The 20,041-nt window shown below is 35.6% G+C and overlaps 1 protein-coding gene across 5 annotated transcripts in view; it reads left to right on the top strand.

Moving 5' to 3' along the window:
• The window catches only part of Strn3 (striatin, calmodulin binding protein 3), an 83,811-nt gene that overhangs the window by 33,410 nt on the left and 30,360 nt on the right, over positions 1 to 20,041 (top strand). For 2 of the 5 annotated variants that reach the window (NM_052973.2, XM_006516412.4), the window contains exons 4-8: positions 3,459 to 3,540; positions 6,097 to 6,270; positions 8,712 to 8,838; positions 10,807 to 10,948; positions 15,728 to 15,838. In NM_052973.2, coding sequence (NP_443205.1) covers positions 3,459 to 3,540; positions 6,097 to 6,270; positions 8,712 to 8,838; positions 10,807 to 10,948; positions 15,728 to 15,838 — 636 coding nt within the window. The remainder of the gene's footprint in view (positions 1 to 3,458; positions 3,541 to 6,096; positions 6,271 to 8,711; positions 8,839 to 10,806; positions 10,949 to 15,727; positions 15,839 to 20,041) is intronic. The other 3 variants (NM_001172098.1, NM_001364437.1, XM_006516411.4) reach the window with 2 other exon arrangements.

Below are 20,041 nucleotides of genomic sequence, written 5' to 3'. Positions count from 1 at the left end.
AGCAAGATTGTTAGCATGTAATTTGCTCCTACCAATAATTAAAATTGTACCCAGACAAGTATCTTTTATCTATGATATGCATAAGTAAAATAATTTTACTTACATGAAACATGATAAAAAACTAAGTAAAATGTTTTTACTGATACAGAAAACTATTCAGAATATTGGATAGAAAACAAAAATGAATATATACTATGCTAAGTAGAAAATTATCTGCATCAAAGTATATTTGTAGATAAATATTAAATGAAACAATTGGCTTTATAAACTCCTTCAGATCAATATAAAAAAGAAAATATAATTTAACAGAAATTGGAGATGTTTATACCTCATCATTTTGCATATTTCCTAAACCTGAAAGCAGTTGTATTCAAGCATGTAAGTGTTTTAATTTTTGCAAGTTTAGGAAATAGATAATTCAGTAGAAAAGTGGATATGGGGGCTGATGAAATGGCTCAGTGGTTAAGAGCACTGACTGCTCTTCCAAAGGTCCTGAGTTCAAATCCCAGCTACCACCTGGTGGCTCACAACCATCTGTAACGAAATCTGATGCCCTCTTCTGGAGTGTCTGAAGACAGCTACAGTGTACTCACATATAATAAATAAATCTTTAAAAAAAATGGATATGGCACATACCTTTAATCCCAGCACTCAGGAGGCAGAGACAGGCAGATCTCTGAGTTCAAGATCAGCCTGGTGTACATAATTGGAACTCCAGGACAGCAAAGTCTACATAGAGAGATCATGTCTGAAAAAATGAACAAAAAGAAAAAAAAAGTAGATGTGATATGTTATTATTCAAGAAGTATAGGCAAAGACATCAGTGACATATAGTTTAGCATTTATGAGATTGACAGAGAAGGAATGTCAAATGTTGATGAGGCTTTAGAGTTAGCAGAATTTACTTGTGCATGTTGATTGTGGGGTTCTATATAAACAGAGGCCCTGAGGTGCCCATGTATCTATAAAGGGAACACAGCATAAATACCCAGTAACTTGATAATCCCACTACTTAAATGTAAACATTTGATCACTGCAGCTTATATAAGAATTGCATATATATATGAATGTCCACATATGTATGTATGTGTATATATATATATATGCATATATATATGTATATACACACACACATATATATATGTATATATATGTATATATATACACACACACATACATACATACATACACACACATACCCTTGATGATAGTGAAGATCTAGAAGCAACTAGAATGTCAGCATTAAAATGGATAAATATGATATATTAGTGGCAGAATACTGTTTAGCAATAAAAGTTAAGTTAACTACAGCTAAACTTGGCAACATAGGTGTCAAGTTTATAAGGTTGAAAATTGATAGAAAGCATTCTGCCACATTCACAAATGAAGTTTTAGAGGTTGAGATGGTGTTAACACTATTTTAGAATAGCTAGTAAGTGGTTAGAGGGAAAGAGTTTCTAGAGCTATTGATGCTGGTTATGCTAGGTGCTGATTGTTTATTCAAAAATCCATTAAATTATATTGCTATAATATACTTCAGAATTTTTAACTGTCATAGTGAAATAATAAAAACTCATTTTAGCATAAAGGGCTAATTAAATATTTATATATGTTGTGTAAAATATTATACTTTTATTTTGTAGTAGTGGTAGGGATGAAATGTACGCTTCTATATTCTATGTTAAATGTTCTATCATTGTAATACACCCCTAACTCTATATGATTTAAGTGTTAATTTATTTTCTGGAATATAATAATATATATTGGCTCCTATTGTTGAAGTTGAGAATGAGAAACTTAACTACTAATAGTTATTAACTTTTGGTGATTGGATTTTGAGTAGTCATATTTTTTAAAATGTTTTTCTCCCCAGTTGTTAATTTTAAATGCTATAAAATGAAAAATAAGAGACTGTCAGAATTAAGTAATTCTAGAAATTAGAAAATATCTAGTGTTTGAAGAAAGAATAAGAAGAAAATGAGATTGTTATGACTAGGAAGTAATGGCTACAAGAGATATTATAATATTACCAGTTGGTACTAAGTGACTCTAAGGAGCCTGAGAACTTAATAGTTGAGAATTATCTTAATGATCTCAGTGTGGGCTGTGAGGGGAATGATTTTTCAAGTGTGTCTCTTATAATACATTCATTTTGATACTGCGAATCTGTGTGGTGATAATAGTGCCCACAATAGTTCTTAGTTTTCTATAGGGATAATTTTTGAAAACTTAATTTATCTGAATTTACACTGCTTACTAAACATGCTTAATTCAATAATGAGGATTGGACTTAGGGTTTTGTACATGGTAAGCATGTTGCTATATTTAAGCCTGTGGATTCTTTCTTCCTTTTTCCTCTTTTGTAAATGCAAACATTTTATTATCAGAGACTAAAATGTGGCTCTTTACCTGTTGTATATACTGTTATATAAAGCTGGGTTGAGTATTGTGACACAGCACTTAGGAGGCTGAAATAGGAGGAGCAATTTGATGCCAGCCTAAATTCGTAAATAAGACTGTCTCAGTAGGCAGACAAAAAGCCCCAAAGTAATAAGCCCATTTTCTGGTTTTGAGTGTATAAAAGATATTTATTTCTAAGGTATAAATTATAAGGGATCAGTGGAGTGAGGAGGCAAGTATTCATTTTTGGTTGTCTGCCAAAAGTCTGTCTCTGCCTTGGGTTCTAAGTTCCTCATCTAGGCTCTTTAAACAGACAGCCTTTGACTACAGTAAGTAGAATGAGCTATCAATGGCTTTGTCATTCACCTTAAGTGTTTATACTTGTGGACCTGTTTAGGACTCCCTCCTGGAGGCATTGACAATGTGCTGGGCTTACTGGAAACTGAGGCCCAGCAGGTCTGCAAGTCCCAAGAATATGTGGCTGCTTGGCTGGCAACAAACTACTGCCCTAGGGCCTAAGCAAAGGCTCTATCTACCACCTGTGTGCCCATCACAGTGATCTTAGACACTGTTAAGCAGCCTGGTTTCCTAGCTGAATCATCTTGTGTTCTAAAAAACAAAGTGTGATAGAGACTTTAATGTCTACTGATATAAATTCAAAATGAAGTCTTCCCTCCCTCCCTGTGTGAGTGTGTGTGTGTGTGTGTGTGTATCCTCAGTATCTGGTGATTTTGAATAATATAAGTGATATATATTTTTTTTAATTTTAAAGGTATTCGACGCAGCAGAATTCTGTTTTCAAGTCTAGGACTTTTAGTGTTTTAATCCTGCTAAAGCACATCTGAGGTCTTTTGATTTTTTTTTAAAAGCAGATAGAGCACCTGAGTTACTGACCTAACAGTTAAAGAAGAAATAATATGTAGTAAATTGTTAACTTTTTTCTTGTCTTATGTAAAATATTTTCATGTGTAAATTTATTTTTGAAAAAAAAAAAAAAACGTGAACACTAACAATAAGTTGAAATAATGTATGCGAAACTTCCCCTCTTTAATTTCCAGAGGAAACCAAAGATGTGGAGGCTCCTCCAGCACCTCAGAATAGTCAACTAACATGGAAGCAAGGCAGACAGCTATTAAGACAGTGAGTAATGATTTCAATTTTAAAAAGTTACAAAAGTGCTTATATTGAGTAGAAGTAAAAATATGCTTCACTCTACTGTATGGTTTTCATAATGCTGCTTTTATGAGACCCATTTGTATGTATGTATGTAGGCATGGGCATAGGCACTTGCCACAGCTGCTTTTGGAGATCAGGGACAGCTTTCAGCATTGAGTCTCCTTTCACCTTTGGGTCACAGGGATTGGATTTGGTTATCAGGCTTGGCTATAGGTCACTCTGCACGCTCAGCCATTCCTAAAAGATAACATTGACTTCTTTCTATTTTTTCATCCCATCCCCTTCTCTTCGCTTTGCTTCTCTTCTCTTTGATTTTCTTTGCCCCACCCTGCCCCCTCCCCTCTCCTCTCTTCTTTTATTTCTTATGTGGTAGAAAATCTGAAAGAAAAAAAAAAACTGGATGAAGGCTTCAACTAAAGTAGTATGGAGTGTATGGAATTGGGCTGCAGAAATGACGTATTTAAAAGCATTGGATGCTCTTGCATGGATTCCAGTTTTGATTCTTAGCATCCACATTGTGGCTCACAGATATCTATGACTCCAGTTCCAGGGATCAATGCCCTTATCCAGCATCTACTGGCCATCTTACCCTAGAAGCTGTGTGCCTGGTATACTTTCATACATGTAGGAAAAGTACCCGGATACATAAATTAGTATGGCGCCATTCATCTAAGGCACACTCTCACTACGACGTTTACATGTAGGGGTTCTCTTGTAAGTCAGTGTATGAAAGTTACAGAGAAGTGTTAAATGATCATTTGAAACTCTTTTGAAAGTTATAGAGAAGTGTCTTCAAAGATGGCTTGCTAAATCTTTTTAGTCGAAAATCTTTTTTAATATTTTGTATATGAGTATTTTTGCATCTCTTCCTATGGTGTGTGTGTGTGTGAGCATGCATGTACTGTGTGCACATGTAGTAGAAACCAGAAGAGGGCACTGGATTCTACCTCATGGGTGGTAGGAACTCAACTCAGGTCCATTGTGAGAGCAGCAAGTCCTTCTAACCACTGAGCTCCAGACCTTAGTTAAAATTTTTGAGGAGGGGGCTGGTGAGATGGCTCAGTGGGTAAGAGCACCCGACTGCTCTTCCGAAGGTCCAGAGTTCAAATCCCAGCAACCACATGGTGGCTCACAACCATCTGTAACAAGATCTGACTCCCTCTTCTGGAGTGTCTGAAGACAGCTACAGTGTACTTACATATAATAAATAAATAAATCTTTAAAAAAAATTTTTTTTTTTTGAGGAAACTTTTGATACTACTTTGTTGATGTACTAGAGATGATGACTCTATGGCAATTTCTGTTTATTGTTTTTTTTTTTTTTAATCTAGTAGTTCTTTTTCTTTTTTCTTTTCTTTTTTTCTTTTTTAAGATTTATTTAATTTATATGAGTACAATGTTGCTGTCTTCAGACACCCCAGAAGAGGGCATCCCATCCAATTACAGATGGTTGTGAGCCACCATGTGGTTGCTGGGAATTGAACTCAGGACCTCTGGCAGAGCAGTCAGTGCTCTTAACCCCTGAGTCATCTCTCCAGCCCAGGTTCTTTTTCTTATAGTTGGAAATTTTGCTACTTGTATCCTACTGATAACCCTGGTGAAATTAAAGTCATAGCCTATTAAGTATTTGGTTTAGATGAGTGAACTTTGGAGGAATGGTCTGGAATCTGAGATCCTTGAGGGGGGATTAGTCCATCTATCAATCCCTGGCTGAGAACTTATTCTTTCACATACCTTGAACATGTGAAAATTGTGTATTTGTGCTTACATGTATGTGTATAAATTTACATATCTATTCTTTAAATAGATACTTATATGTGTCTATATAAAGGCATGTAACCTGTGTTTATGTATCTCAAAAACGTTTCAACACTGAGGCTTTTTTAGGTATTGAGATAATTGGCTCTTACTCAATGGTAGTTAGTCATACTCTCCCCTCCCCTTCCCCTCCTCCCTCTTCCTTTCTCTTCTCTTCTCTTCTCTCCCCTCCCCTTCCCCTCCTCCCTCTTCCCTTCTCTTCTCTTCTCTTCTCTTCTCTTCTCTTCTCTTCTCTTCTCTTCTCTTCTCTTCTCTTCTCTCCCCTCCCCTTCCCCTCCCCCTCCCCCTCCCCCTCCCTCTCCTCTCTTCAAGACAGGATTCTCTGGCTATCCTGGAACGCCTATAGATTAGGCTGCCTCTGCATCCTGAGTACTGGGATCAAAGGTGTGCACCACCACACCTGCCTTAATTCATTTTTTAAAAAAGATTGTTTTATGTATATGAGTTTTGTCTGGATGTATACATGTGCACCACATATATGCTGATTGCCTACATAAGTCAGAGGGGAGGGTATAGGATGTCCTGGAACTTAAAGTTGACATCATTCTCTTAGACCTGGAATTAGGCTATAACGAAGCTATTGAGACAAAGAAAAAGTTAATTTGTGTGATTGTGGCTTTTTTTCTTTAATTTTTAATATGATTTGAAGGTGGCAGATGTTAACAATATGTTGAATTTTAGCATTTAATTTTCTCTTGATAGGTATCTTCAGGAAGTAGGATACACAGATACAATATTAGATGTACGATCTCAACGGGTAAGGTCATTACTTGGACTGTCTAATTCAGAGCCAAATGGATCTGTAGAAGCAAAGAATTTAGAACAGATCTTGAATGGTGGTGAATCTCCTAAGCAAAAAGGACAAGAAATCAAAAGGTATGATTTGTATTTGTTGATTAACATCATTTAACTTATGGAAGTCAAAATCAGTGATACAACAGTGGCTTTTCATTGGTAGTCTCATTTTCTTTCCTTTTTTTTTTTTTTAAGATGAGCCAGGTTTTTTTTTTTTTTTTTAAGATTTATTTATTTATTTATTATATGTAAGTACATTGTAGCCGTCCTCAGACACTCCAGAAGAGAGGGTCAGATCTTGTTACGGATGGTTGTGAGCCACCATGTGGTTGCTGGGACTTGAACTCTGGACCTTCGGAAGAGCAGTCGGGTGCTCTAACCCACTGAGCCATCTCACCAGCCCTATATTTTCTATAGTTGCATTTATTGTTAGATATTAAATGAATCTATCAAAGCCACTTTTTTATATATAGTAGTAAAATAGATTATTGTTATTAGCTGTTACTGGAGTAGTTTTGAAATACTTGAAAACATTTTAATAGATTAAAGATACTTATTTGCTGTATAAAAAAAATTGATGCTCACAGTCATCTATAGGATGGAACACAGGGTCCCCAATGGAGGAGCTAGAGAAAGTATTCAAGGAGCTGAAGTGGTCTGCAACCCTATAGGTGGAACAACAATATGAACTACCCAGTATCCCCCAGAGCTTGTGTCTCTAGCTGCATATGTATCAGAAGATGGCCTAGTCAGCCATCATTGGGAAGAGAGGCCCCTTGGTCTAGCAAACTTTATATGCCTCAGTATAGGGGAACACCAGGGCCAAGAAGTGGGAGTGAGTGGGTAGGGGAGCGGGGCGGGGGAGAGTATAGGGAACTTTTGGGATAGCATTTGAAATGTAAATGAAGAAAATATCTAATAAAAAATGTCGGGGGGGGGGAGATTTATAAGATGGATTGGTACCTCTCGGGTTTAGGAACCCTAACTAGATAATGGAAGGGAATGAAGAAATTACAGACATTGGACACATATACACAGGAAAACTGGGATGGCTTCCTGGACACTCTGATGGAGAAGTACATCACCCAGAAAGCTTAGTGTGTTTATTATATAAAACTGAACAAGGAAGTGGGGGTTATGGTGTACAGCTGAATAAGGAGGTTAGCTAGTCTTGGTAAGGAGCAGTCCCCACAGGGGAGCAGTCCTCACAGGGGAGCGAGCAGTCTTCAGGACCTTCATTTCTGGGTTTGGGGGTTAGAAAGCTACTATGGGCATTTCTACACAAACTGTTAGCATTCACAATTGGATCAGAGGAAGGTTTTGCTACCACATTGAGCCTCATCCTGTAAAGGGTTTGCAACCCCCATGGGGCTGAGGTTTAGTCACTCGGGTCTTTTTTTTTTTCTTTTTGTATTTTTGAGACAAGGTTCTTTAGGTGGCTCTGGCTGGCCTATAACTCAAAGATCTTCCTGCTTCTGCCACCCAACCACTGGGTTGATCAAAATCATGCATATGACCACACCAAGCCTGGATCGCTCATGTCAACAACGTACATCTACTCAGAACTTCCTCTGCTCCCCAGAGTGGTATATCTTGTGTAATATATGCTTTATAATTTTAAATATGGGCAGTTCTAATAAATTTAGCTTTTGTGTTTTACTATTTAGCCTTCCAATATTTAGGCTAAAGTATAAGTGGTTGTAAATATTAAAAAAATTGCTAACTTGTTTTTTAAATATTTTTCAGAAATAATAGCATGTTTGATCATTTAATCTTAGTAGATTATTTTTCTTTTTAAAGACTTATTTTTAATTATGCTGGGGTGTGTGTGTGTGTGAGATGGGAGGTTATGTACATATAAGTTGTAAGTGCGTGCAAAGGCTCAAAGAAGGCATTGTATCCATTAGAGCCAAAGTTCATACCATTGTAAGCCACCTGATGTGGGTGTTGGGACCCAAACTCAGGTCTACTGAAAGATCTCTTACCTATAGTCTTACCTGCTGAGCCATTTTCCGTCCCCAGATTTTATTTTCTTATAGCATTTACCTAAAATGTAGACAAAAAGCTTTGGTTGAAACTTATTAAACACAGAACAATCCTTATTTTAATTATAGAGCACAAATAATCTTTAAAGATACTCTAGAATAAAAGTTTTAGGCACTATATTATAATTAAGGTATCTTGAACCAGGAGCCTACTGGGAAAGGAGGATCAGGAGTTAAAGGTTATTTTCATCAACATAATGAGTTGAGACTAATCTGAATTATGTAAGATCTTGTCTCACAACAACAAAAAATTAGGTTGTGTTTGAATTGCAGATGCCACCTTCAAGTAGTTTTAAACTAGGAATTAGAAGGGTCAGAATGTGGATTATTGATTTAACACTTGTCTAGCATGTGTGACATCCTGGGTTCAATTTGTAGTATCACTAGATAACAAGAAGGGTATAGGAATAGAAAGCAGGAAGAAATACCAGAGTCAATCTTTGAAATAGTTGGAATCATCTTTTCTCTTTTCTACAGGCCCCCTGGTGATGTTCTCGAGACATTCAATTTCTTAGAAAATGCTGATGACAGTGATGAAGAAGAAAATGACATGATTGAGGGCATCCCAGAAGGAAAAGACAAACTTCGGATCCATAAGCACAAAGTAGGAGAGTTAACGATATTCCTCCACACAGTGATTTGAACAGTAATTATTTTAGTTGTACTTAAAAGGTTTATAATAACTGCCAGCTCCTACTCCGTTCATGTACATATGGCAGGAATTATGATTTCATATGTTATTCACTAAATGATCTGAGAGAAGGTCTATTTTTAAAGTACTGTCCAGTGGCTTGAAGCTTTTTTTTCTTTTTTCTTTTTTTTTTTAAAGTAGCACTTTGTTTTAGTCAGGGTTTCTATTCCTGCACAAAACATCATAGCCAAGAAGCAAGTTGGGGAGGAAAGAATTTATTCAGCTTAACACTTCCATGTTTCTGTTCATCACCAAAGGATGTCAGGACTGGAACTCAAGCAGGAGCTGATGCAGAGGCCATGGAGGGATGTTCTTTACTGGCTTGCTTCCCCTGGTTTGCTCAGCCTGCTCTCTTATAGAACCCAAGACTGCCAGCCCAGGGAAGGCACCACCCACAGTGGGCTAGGCCCTCCCCCTTGATCACTAATTGAGAAAATGCCTTACAGCTGGATCTCATGGAGGCTCAGCTGAGGCTGCTTTCTCTATGGTAACTCCAGCTTGTGTCAAGTTGACACACAAAACCAGCCAGTACACATTCCTTAATCCTATCCCAACTTGGGGTCACACTGAAGTTTATCTTACAGTATCACATGGGAGAAAAATGAACAGAAACCATGGTGTAGATGCTCCCACCTTGGATGAGAGTCTGATGTATGGGTTGTCAGTATGTGCCAGCATTCTGGCTATTTGGTAAGGATTAATAAATAAAAAATTATTTTCCCTCATACTCTAAGAAGCAAACTTGATGTATTGTAGCAGTAGATGGGGAGTTGACTCTGCTGGACCATTTGTAAACTCTATGCCCCATTTTTAAGCATCAAAGTAGTAATGATCAATATTTCAAGTGTTTGTGCAGTTTTTTTTTTGTTTTTTGTTTGTTTTTTTTAATGGCAAGGGCCGAGGTTGTATGTCAGAGTACTTGACTAGTATGCACCAATTCCTGCCTTCAGCCTCAGCACCACATAAACTGGATTTGGTGGTGCAGCTCATGGAATGTAAGGGTAGGGGATAGAGAGTTCAAGGATGTCGTTCACCTATATAATGAGTTTGAAGTCGTTTGACTTCTTCATACCCTGTCTATCAAAAAAAGGAAAAAAAGTGAGTAAATTCAGTTGTAGTACCCGGAGATTTTGTAGAAATATAGAAAAAAAGCAAGTGTTTGTCAAAAGCTTCCAGTCTACAAAAGCAGTTTCAGCCGTTCTCCAGCTTTTCACAAGTATGATACACTCTGTTGGATAGAGGCTTGCTTTTGTGCTATATAATGTGTATGGAGGAGTGTGTATGTGCTATAGCACATATGTGGAAGTAAAGGACAACTTTGTGCAGTCAGTTTTTTCCTTCCACCTTTATTTGGTTTATTAGGATAAAACTCAGCTCATCACGCAGCTGCTTTTCCTGCTGAGCCATTTCAGAAACCTGGGTTTTTTTCCTTTTCTTACTAGTTTGTTCTGGGACGTAGGTTGCTTTTATTATTTGTTGTACAACTAGTATAAGTTTATTGGTGGTTATTCTGTGTTGCTATGAATCATAGAGCTAGTATACATTTCTCAGTGTCTTCAGCCAATTCAGGATAACTTAATGATTCTCCAGTAGGGATCATCTGTGAGTCTACTATAAAGGACACTCTTGAGTAAAACTTTGGCCTTTTCCAGCACCTCATCACTTGTGTCAGATGTTACAGTTGATCTTCATACAACAATGTTGAACTGTTTATCTATGTCTAGAGCATAGTTTGAGACTTATCAATCATAGGAAAAAGGACAATTGTGGATCTGAATAATTTCAAAGTAGATCTGTAAGTATTGTTAGGTGGAAATACTAAAGGACCTCTTTAAAGTGTAGAATAAAATTATTAATTATTGGCTCATCTTCTCTTTACAGATAGGTAATGAAGGTTTAGCTGCTGACTTAACTGATGATCCAGATACTGAGGAAGCACTGAAAGAATTCGACTTTTTAGTGACTGCAGAAGATGGTGAAGGGGCTGGTGAAGCACGGAGTTCAGGGGATGGTACAGAATGGGGTAAGGGGACACAGAAGTCTGGGGTGGAGGGAAACCTAGCCTTCTCAGGTCCTTATTACTAAACCCTGTGTGGGCTCTGTGTGTATGGTAGCAGGTAAATTAAGAGCAAGAAGTGGTATTGATACTGAGCTATTTGGTTCTAGTTTACTGTTTTTATGACTGAGATTTTTAGTATGTGGCTTTTGACTTCTGAAGTTGATCTTGAATTGAAGTAGTCTGTTGATTTACAAATTTATTTTTTCCCTCTAACAGATCTTTTTAAAGCGAGAATCATTCATTTTTATTCATACCCATCGTTTAATTTTAGGTAATCAAGACTTTAAGAGAATTCCTTGTATGTCCATATGGTGGTGTTACCTGTTCTAAATTCTGGGAAGGAATAAAATTATTAATTCTGATCATAGCCTAACAACGAGCAAGATTTAGTGAGAATATTACACTTATTGCATATAGTGTTCTCTATGTGAATGTTAGGGCCTAAACTTTGAAAGTGATATATAAAGCTAGTAGTAGGCATCCATAATCAAAAGAAAGAAAAGGTCTATCAGTAGGTAAAATGTTTCAAGGTAATAGTTCTGGTTGTGGTAGAACTCAAGTGTATTTATAGAGCTTTTCTGAGGTTTGTTTAATATACTTTATAATATATATATGTGTGTGAAGAAAAACACACTTGGACTGAGTGTTGGTGGTTTATACCTTTAGTCCCAGCACTCAGGTCTCTTGAGTTCAAATCTCCCTGGGATTTTCAGGACAGCAAGGGGTATACTGTGAGAAATCCTGTCTCAGCAAACCAGAAAACAAACCACATTTCAGAGTTTTTTATTTGTTTGTTGTTTGTTTGTTTTTTAATGTTGGAACTAGGGGGATAGCATTTCTCTCTCAGAGGAGAGGACCAGCATTTGGCTCCTAGCACATATGTGGGGCTTACAGCTACCTGTAAGTCCCATCTTCAGGATCTTGCACTCTCTTCTGTCCTCTGCAGGGATCGGCATGCATGGATGTATGAAAACACATATAAATAAAAATGAAGTAAATCTTTTTTAGAGAGCCTCATTTATGTATTGAAATGGAACATTGCTAATAGGAGAGACAAACCTATAAATACTATATTTTTTGACTTAGTATAAAAAGCAATTACTTAAAAGATTTTAATTACTACTCTTCTCATTTATAGCTCAAAGCATCATTTTTAATTTAAGTAGAAATAGAAGGGGCATAGTAATTGAAACTATAAACATTTACTGTCTGGGTTTGGACATATTTGTACCTTCCTAAAATGCTATATTTTCAGAGATTACTTATTTATAAGAGAAATAGTAAAAGGGAAAAAAAAAGTTTATATCCAGCCTTTGTATTATTCTTATAACTTCAAAAGTACGATTTTTTTTTTCAGAAGATTTGTTATGTAAAAGTTTAAATTATACAAACATTTTAAAGTATATATATATTAGGGACCATAAATAAATGTCATATATAAAATTAGAAATCACCTACAGTATTACAGAGATATTCATTAAATATATGAATATATATACATATATATGTGTATATGTATAATTTACTTATTAGTTAAAGGTTTGTACAACATCTGTTCGGCTAAATCTTGGCATACAACCATTTCTTTTTCCTTTAACTAAAGTTGCTATAATTTTAATTTTTAGAACAAAGGAAAAACAGTTGAGAAATTGATATGAAATAGAATTATTTTTTTTAATGATGTCATATGCAAGTAATTAGTATTTTGTTCAGAGAATTTGGCTGTGGAGTTATAAAGAGGACTTGATTTTTGAGTAACAGCTCTTGATCGTCATTTTCTTTTTAAGTGTAAATAACCAAGAAAGTCTCTTAGTATCAAACAAGACTGTAACTTTAAAGTGTGTTATATGCATAGTGATCTAAGCAGCTTCTATATAAAAGCAAAAATGATCTATGCAATGTTTGTGAAATTCATTTACTCAACAGCTATTATGTTCATTTTTTTTAAACTAAGAGGATGCATGTAAAAATCACTACCGTTATATTTAATTCACTTATTCAAATTTATAATGGTTTTTAAATGGGAAGGTTTTTAGATTCACATTAATTCAAGAGTCTTAAACATACTCCACTATCTTGTTATCATATGAAACCACTGCTTTTAATGGAAGCTATGAAGTCTTTGCCTGTTATTTAATTAGATAATATAGTTTAATTTTAGCAGCTTATGTTCTTCATATAGTTACAAGTATTAGCAGGCATGTCGTTTGCTTTTTTTCTTATGGGGATAGGTGGCATTTTAAGAATATTCACTTAGGGGCTAGGGAGATGGCTCAGGTTAAGATCACTGGCTGCTCTTCCAGAGGTCCTGAGTTTAATTCCCAGCAATCATATGGTGACCCACAGCTACCTGTAATGGGATCTGATCCCCTCTTCTGGTGTCTCTGAAGACAGTGACGGTGTGCACACTCACATACATAAAACAAATAGTCAAATCTTTAAAAAAAAGAAAATTCACTTATTTTCTTCAGCTTTTTGAAATTATGATCTCTGGACTTAATAAGATTGCAAAATATAATTAATACCAGAATATTGGTATCTATAGACAAGTGATAAAATATTTCTGTTTTCAAGACATGAATAGTTATAAATTTATACTATGGTTAGTAGGCATTCTGCTTTGGTAATAGAGTTACCATAATAGAATTTTATTGTTCTATGGTTTCAGGTTATTAGGAATCACCCTTTTTGTACATGTTTGTGTTTTCTTTTAAGGAAAAAAAACAAGGTTTCCATAATTGATTCAACTTCATTTCTTGGTATTCCTGCCTCTTCCCTTTTGCTCTTACCTATTTCTTATAAGCAATATCAAACCATCTGTTGCTTACCAGGCAAGTTCCAAGATGTTTTTGTGCACATATGCATCCACCTGTTCTTTGCACCTCCTTAGTTTACTTTGTTTTCTAGATTTGAGGTTATCTTGCAAGTAATAACGTTTTTCCTTTGCTTTTTCACTCTATTCTTTGCTATTGTACTTACAGCTATTCACAGCTTCATTCTTGCTATGCAGGACTTTTAGAAAATTAGTCATCATAATTAGTTTTCTTTCCTATGTATTGCACCACATAAGGCCTAAGGTTTACTTATTTATTTTTAGTCTGTGGGTTGTAAAACCTTTCTTTTAAAATGTGTCAATTTGTTTTAGTGTAAGTAGTTGACAACAGGAATCATTAGTTTCATTAAGATGACTATATGAGGTCTTGAAGTGCAAGCCCATAATTCACAGGAAGGCAGAGACAGGAGGATCACGAGTCCAAGATAGTTGGTGCTGTGATCTGATACCCAGTCCTCCAGCAGAGATGAGTTCAAATGACTCAGGTCACATTATTCAGTAAATGAAAACGATTTCTGATACAGCATAGGTTTCAGGAGCCCTTATGTCTAGAGTACATTAAAAATTAGGTTTTTCTTATATCAATATTAAAACTGCTACAATTACACATTTGACAATTTATGAAAATACTAATCTTTAGTTTCAAATAACAGAATTTAGCAAATTAACATCTTTTCACATACCAGCCACCTATGATGATAGAGAAAAGGCATAACAACTGTATAAAAGAATTAGAACTCTGAATTTTTTCTCTCTGTTCAAACATAAGACCTTGTTATGCTTACTTTTACACATCAATCCAGAGAGACAGGAAAACCTTTCTCTTACTCTCTATGATTGAATGAGGCCTACGGCACTTATGAGATTTAGAAAACAAAATATGCTTAGCTACCAGAATTTAAAACTAAAATCTTACTATTTAGTATAAAAACTAAGAGCTTGAATATGATTTTTTATTTATTAATGGGACTCTAAAACAGTTCATGTGTAACTATTAAATTTAATAATAATAAAGTTGCCTTAAAACTCAATGAAGAAAAATCCTTAATGAGTAAAATAAGTCTAAGAAAATTATTTTTATACTATTTTGTTCTAAGAGTTCTCTAGTTTACTATGAGTTTATTTGCCTCCCCCATCATAAGTATTTACTTAAATATTACTGAAAACACACAAGAAAAATACTACCAAGTATAGAGCAGTATGTGTTTTAACTTCTCTGTGCTTATCACTGTTTTACCATGAAAAAAAAAATAGCTCAAGTCAAAACTTCAGTGGAATATGAATTTGCTTATTTGTGTTATTTTTACTGGAAAAAAGGTAACAAAATGTTGAACGGTTATGAAGGGATGGACACAGGTGGTGTTCTTTGAATGCTTTGTGTGAATAATCTGAGACATTGTATTTGGAAACTCTATGTATATGTTGGACTAGAATACCTTTCTGCCATAGTACAGTTACCCTGTGCATGCAGAACTATTATGACAGGGATGCATGACTGATTTCATCAGTGAAGTGGCACTGACTTTTACAGCTTGCACTTTATTAATTTGCATGCAATTCATTCATTTGCTTATATGATGCTGGCTGAATAGTTTTTTTAACATTTTTATAAAGATGCAGTGGTCTATTTTTTAATATTATATTTTTAATGTTAGTCCATTTGTGAAATACTCAAATTTGCCATATATAAAAATGAAGTTTTGTTTACCTGTTGATGATATTAAATACTTAGGAACTTAAGAACATTTACATTGTGAATACCAAACTTGAGACTGCACCTTTAAAGTGTTTTGAGTATATGCTATTATAACATCTTTATTATGATGATGTAAAGCCTTTAACAGTTTACTGCCAACAGCTTGCATTGCCAACTGCTGATTTCTTTTCTTTTAATAATATGCTGCATGTAGATAAAGATGACCTCTCCCCAACTGCTGAGGTTTGGGATGTAGACCAGGGGCTAATAAGTAAACTGAAGGAACAGTACAAGAAGGAGCGAAAGGGGAAGAAAGGGGTGAAGAGTAAGTGCAGTTATCACTATTACCATTTTCCTATGCTGTGTTGAACAAAAGGGCTTTTTTTTTTTGGATGCAATTTACTTTTTATGTTATAAAGGGAGCAACTAACTTTAAACTTTGTCTGTTGTGTAATTGAAATATAAGGTCTATAATTGGTCAAATAGAAAATCACTTCAAATATGTAAAGTAAAGGTAAAAAGATTTTCAAAAATTTAAAAGATTTATCAAATTAAAAGGAATATTGGCTTTGGAATTTAAAATAATAGAAATTTGTTCAGAAAGAATGACAATACAAATTCTTATAATTTCTACTTGAAGGTATTCCTTATTACCAGGATTTCTTAGTTTGAGAATCTTTAAGTAAGTGGGATAGGTAATCCTTTCCTAGGACTTTGCTTGTGGTCATAATCCAAGGACAATTAGCAACCACATTTTTTTTCTGGGTAATTACTTGACTACACCACTATAGTGACAGTGCTGCAAGTGGTGGTGATCATAAGGGTTATTTAGTCCATAACTGGTTCTTTTTGGGTGCCTGCATGCTTGTTCCTATGTGTGAAAGTATGACTGTAGAACCTCTCGGACAGGTAACCTTGTATTTTGTGCGTTATACCTGAGAGCACCCAAGGAAAATGCTCATTCCTGCCATACTAATGGAGAGACTTGAAGTTTTGTTTGAAACATTTTTATTGGCTGTTGACTTGTAGGCCAACTTTGTTGTTGTTGTTTTAAGTGTATCAAGTTAAGAGTACTTACACCTCTTGAAGAGGACCTGGCTTGAATTCCCACATGTACATGGTTGCTAACAACCAGCTACATAGTTCCAATCCCAGAGGATCTGGTGCCCATTATTGCTCAGTGGGTACTGCATTCTCATGTTGCACAAATACATACAGGCAAAACATCCATACACACAAACATAAATAAATCTTCGCAGGCAGAGAGACACATATCTTTAATTTTGGCACTCACAAGGCAAAGCAGAGGCAGTCGGGTCCTGAGTTGAAGGCCAGCCTTCTCTACCTGAGGATCTCCAGGCTAGCCGTGGTTGCTAGGAGACCTTATCTCAAACAAACAAACGAACAAAATCTAAAGAGTGTGTCAAGGACAAACGTGCAAAACAGACTGAGACAGAAATTCTTTCCTGTTCCTGTTTCTAGTGACAGATACATTACCTTATAAAATGGCAGGAATATCAGGAATAGTGTTTTCTTCAATAATGCCGTTTTTGAATCATTTAATTTATTGCGGAGTTAACTGGAGTTTTGAGAATCTCACCAATGAGTTTCCTCTCCTTCCCCTCCCTCCTTTCCTTCCCTCACTTCCTCTCTTCACTGGTGTTGGGGACTGAACCTAGAGCTTTATGCTTGCTAGGCAAGTGCTTTACCACTGAGCTAAATCCCCACCTTCTGACAGTTGTATAACTTTGTACTAGTTGTTGTTGCATGGGTATAAAAAGAAGTTCCAGACTGTTGTGAACTCCTTATTTGTAAAGCATTGTGTGCTGGACTGGAGCTCTGTTAGTTTTAACACCATTTACCCATAATGTATGCATGTTGAGTGTGAAAGTACTACTGCATGGGTAACTTCAGTTTAGATAAAAATCACATTTGAATTTTAGGATTTAAATTTTATTCTTTTTAAGAAATAAAATAACTGGGCAGTGGTGGCTTATGCCTTTAATCTCAGGGGAGGCAAAGACTGATGGATCTCTTGAGTTCAAGGCCAGCCTGGTCTACAGAGCTAACAGCCAGCCAGAACCATACAAAGAAACCCTGTTTCAAACAACAGTAAACCACCCTTCCCCCAAATTGAGTGAAGGAAAATAACTTATTTTAAAATAACTTCGGGTTATATTTTATATGCTGTGTACTGACCTAATCAGCTAAACATTTTAATGTTGCTTCTATATACACTATGAATAGATCTAGATCTTTTTGAGAGTTAGTAGAAATATATCTAGCATCTCAAGGTTTTTTGTTTTGTTTTGTTGCTTTCTTTGTTTGTTTGTTTTGAGACAGGATTTATATGTATAGCCCTGGCAAGTTCAATGCCAGCCTGGGCTATATAGGAGGTTGAAGACCAGCTATATTAGTGATACTTTTTGTTTTTGTTTATTTAAAGTTTATGAATATAAAGACAAAAAGAAAGTTTAACTGTTAACGCTGGTTAGAAATGAACTGCATTTAAATGAACTGCATTTAATATTTGCATGTAATACTATTTTCCTAAAACTCTGAAATACTTTTGTATATAAGCTTTTTGTATTTTATGTGTTTTAACAAAATATAAATTTTGTTATTGTTTGCATTTCTGTCTCTCTGTCTATCTAGACATGAAGTTGGGATTTTACAAAAGGTATTTTAACCATAGGTTTAATTTAAGCATGAGGATTAAGAGAAAGGGAGGTACTTAGAAGTACATTAGGACATACCCAAGAGTATGTGTTGTAGGCATCTCTTAAGAGAGTCTATTTGTTTGAAGGCAGGACCTCAATCTAGCCTAAGCTACCATTGAACTTGTATTCCTTGTCTCTCTTTCTCAATCTAGTGCTAAGATAATAGATGCGTTCTTCTGCATCCATCCAGAGTAAACCCTCTGGCTTCTGACCATGTTGAGTAGGAGCCTTAAGTTCTACACACGCAGATGATTTTCTCCTGGCTTACATCCTTAGCCTTAACCTTAGGTTCTCAAATCTAAACTTCCGTGCTCTTAGAATACTTCTGTGCATTTAACTTGGTCTTTGTTAAACTTTAAAATTGTTTCTGATTTTTAAATATTTATGCAGATATCAGCTATGTGTATCTGTGTAGGGGAGGACTTAAGAATTAGTTCTCGGGCTGGTGAGATGGCTCAGTGGGTAAGAGCACCTGACTGCTCTTCCGAAGGTCCAGAGTTCAAATCCCAGCAACCACGTGGTGGCTCACAACCATCCGTAATGAGATCTGACACATCTGGAGTGTCTGAAGACAGCTACAATGTACTTCCATATAATAAATAAATAAATCTTAAAAAAAAAAAAAAAAAGAATTAGGTCTCTAGCTGGGCGGTGGTGGCGCACGCCTTTAATCCCAGCACTCGGGTGGCAGAGGCAGGCAGATTTCTGAGTTTGAGGCCAGCCTAGTCCACAGAGTGAGTTCCAGGACAGCCAGGGCTACACAGAATAACCCTGTCTCGAAAAACCAAAAACAAACCAAAACAAAACAAAAAAGAATTAGGTTTCTAAAGAAATGATTAGAAATTATTTACTTTCCACATTTCCTTCATGAAATTATTTATAAATTAAAAATTGGTGAATTCAGAGTTCAGTATGAAAATTTTAACTAAATTGTTGTGTAGATTTAATTTAGGGAAAAATGGTAGTATCCTAGCTAAATAAAGGATGCTTCAAGACCACCAGTAAATAACCCAATACCTTGAATAGCACCAAACCCTGTATATTGCAAGTATATCTTTTTTTAAAATACACACCTATATAAACACTTTTGTTGGTCAGCTTTTTATTGCAGTGACAAAATAAATCAAATAAGCAATTGGAGGAAAGAGGTTAGAGGTATATATCTGAGAGTGGAGGGAAAGTGAGAAAAATATTTTTTTTATTTTTAAAATCTCAGTTTCATCCGTGTGGTGGTATCGTACACCTTTAGTCTTAGTACCTGGTGGAGGCACAAGCAGGAAGATCTCTGACTTCCATGACTGCCTGGTCTACAGAGTAAGTGCCAAGTTGGCCAGGGCTACACAGAGAAATCTTGTCTTGAAACAAAACAACAAAATCTCAGTTTCATAGAATTTTCTAGTTTTTGATATTCTCCATTTTTTCCTCCATTTTTTCCTCCATGTGTTAACTCAGTAAAGCTATATAAACTAATGATGCTTATAAATAGCACATGGCTCATAGCATTGGGAACATTATACACTTGATTGTTTCACAAGAAAAACTGGCAACCTTTTATTTAGAATATCAGAGGAATTAAAAGTCTTTTAAACATTTTTTGTTTTTATTTGTCTTTGAACACGAAAAGAACGAAACTGTATTACTGCTTTTACTCTTAGCAGATTGTTACTTTTGTGCCACATAAAATTGTGTTGACTTGAGAACATAATACTGGGCTGGGAATGTAGCACAAATAGTAGAATTGCTTGCCCTAGCGTCCATGCAGTCTTGAATTCTGCCCATAGTACCACATAGATGCAGTGTGGTTTTAC

The sequence above is a fragment of the Mus musculus genome, chromosome 12 (assembly GCF_000001635.26).
Source record: "Mus musculus strain C57BL/6J chromosome 12, GRCm38.p6 C57BL/6J".
Taxonomy (NCBI): Eukaryota; Metazoa; Chordata; class Mammalia; order Rodentia; family Muridae; genus Mus; species Mus musculus.
The sequence above is the reverse complement of the archived record's forward strand: the minus strand, read 5'-3'. Positions and strand labels throughout refer to the sequence as shown.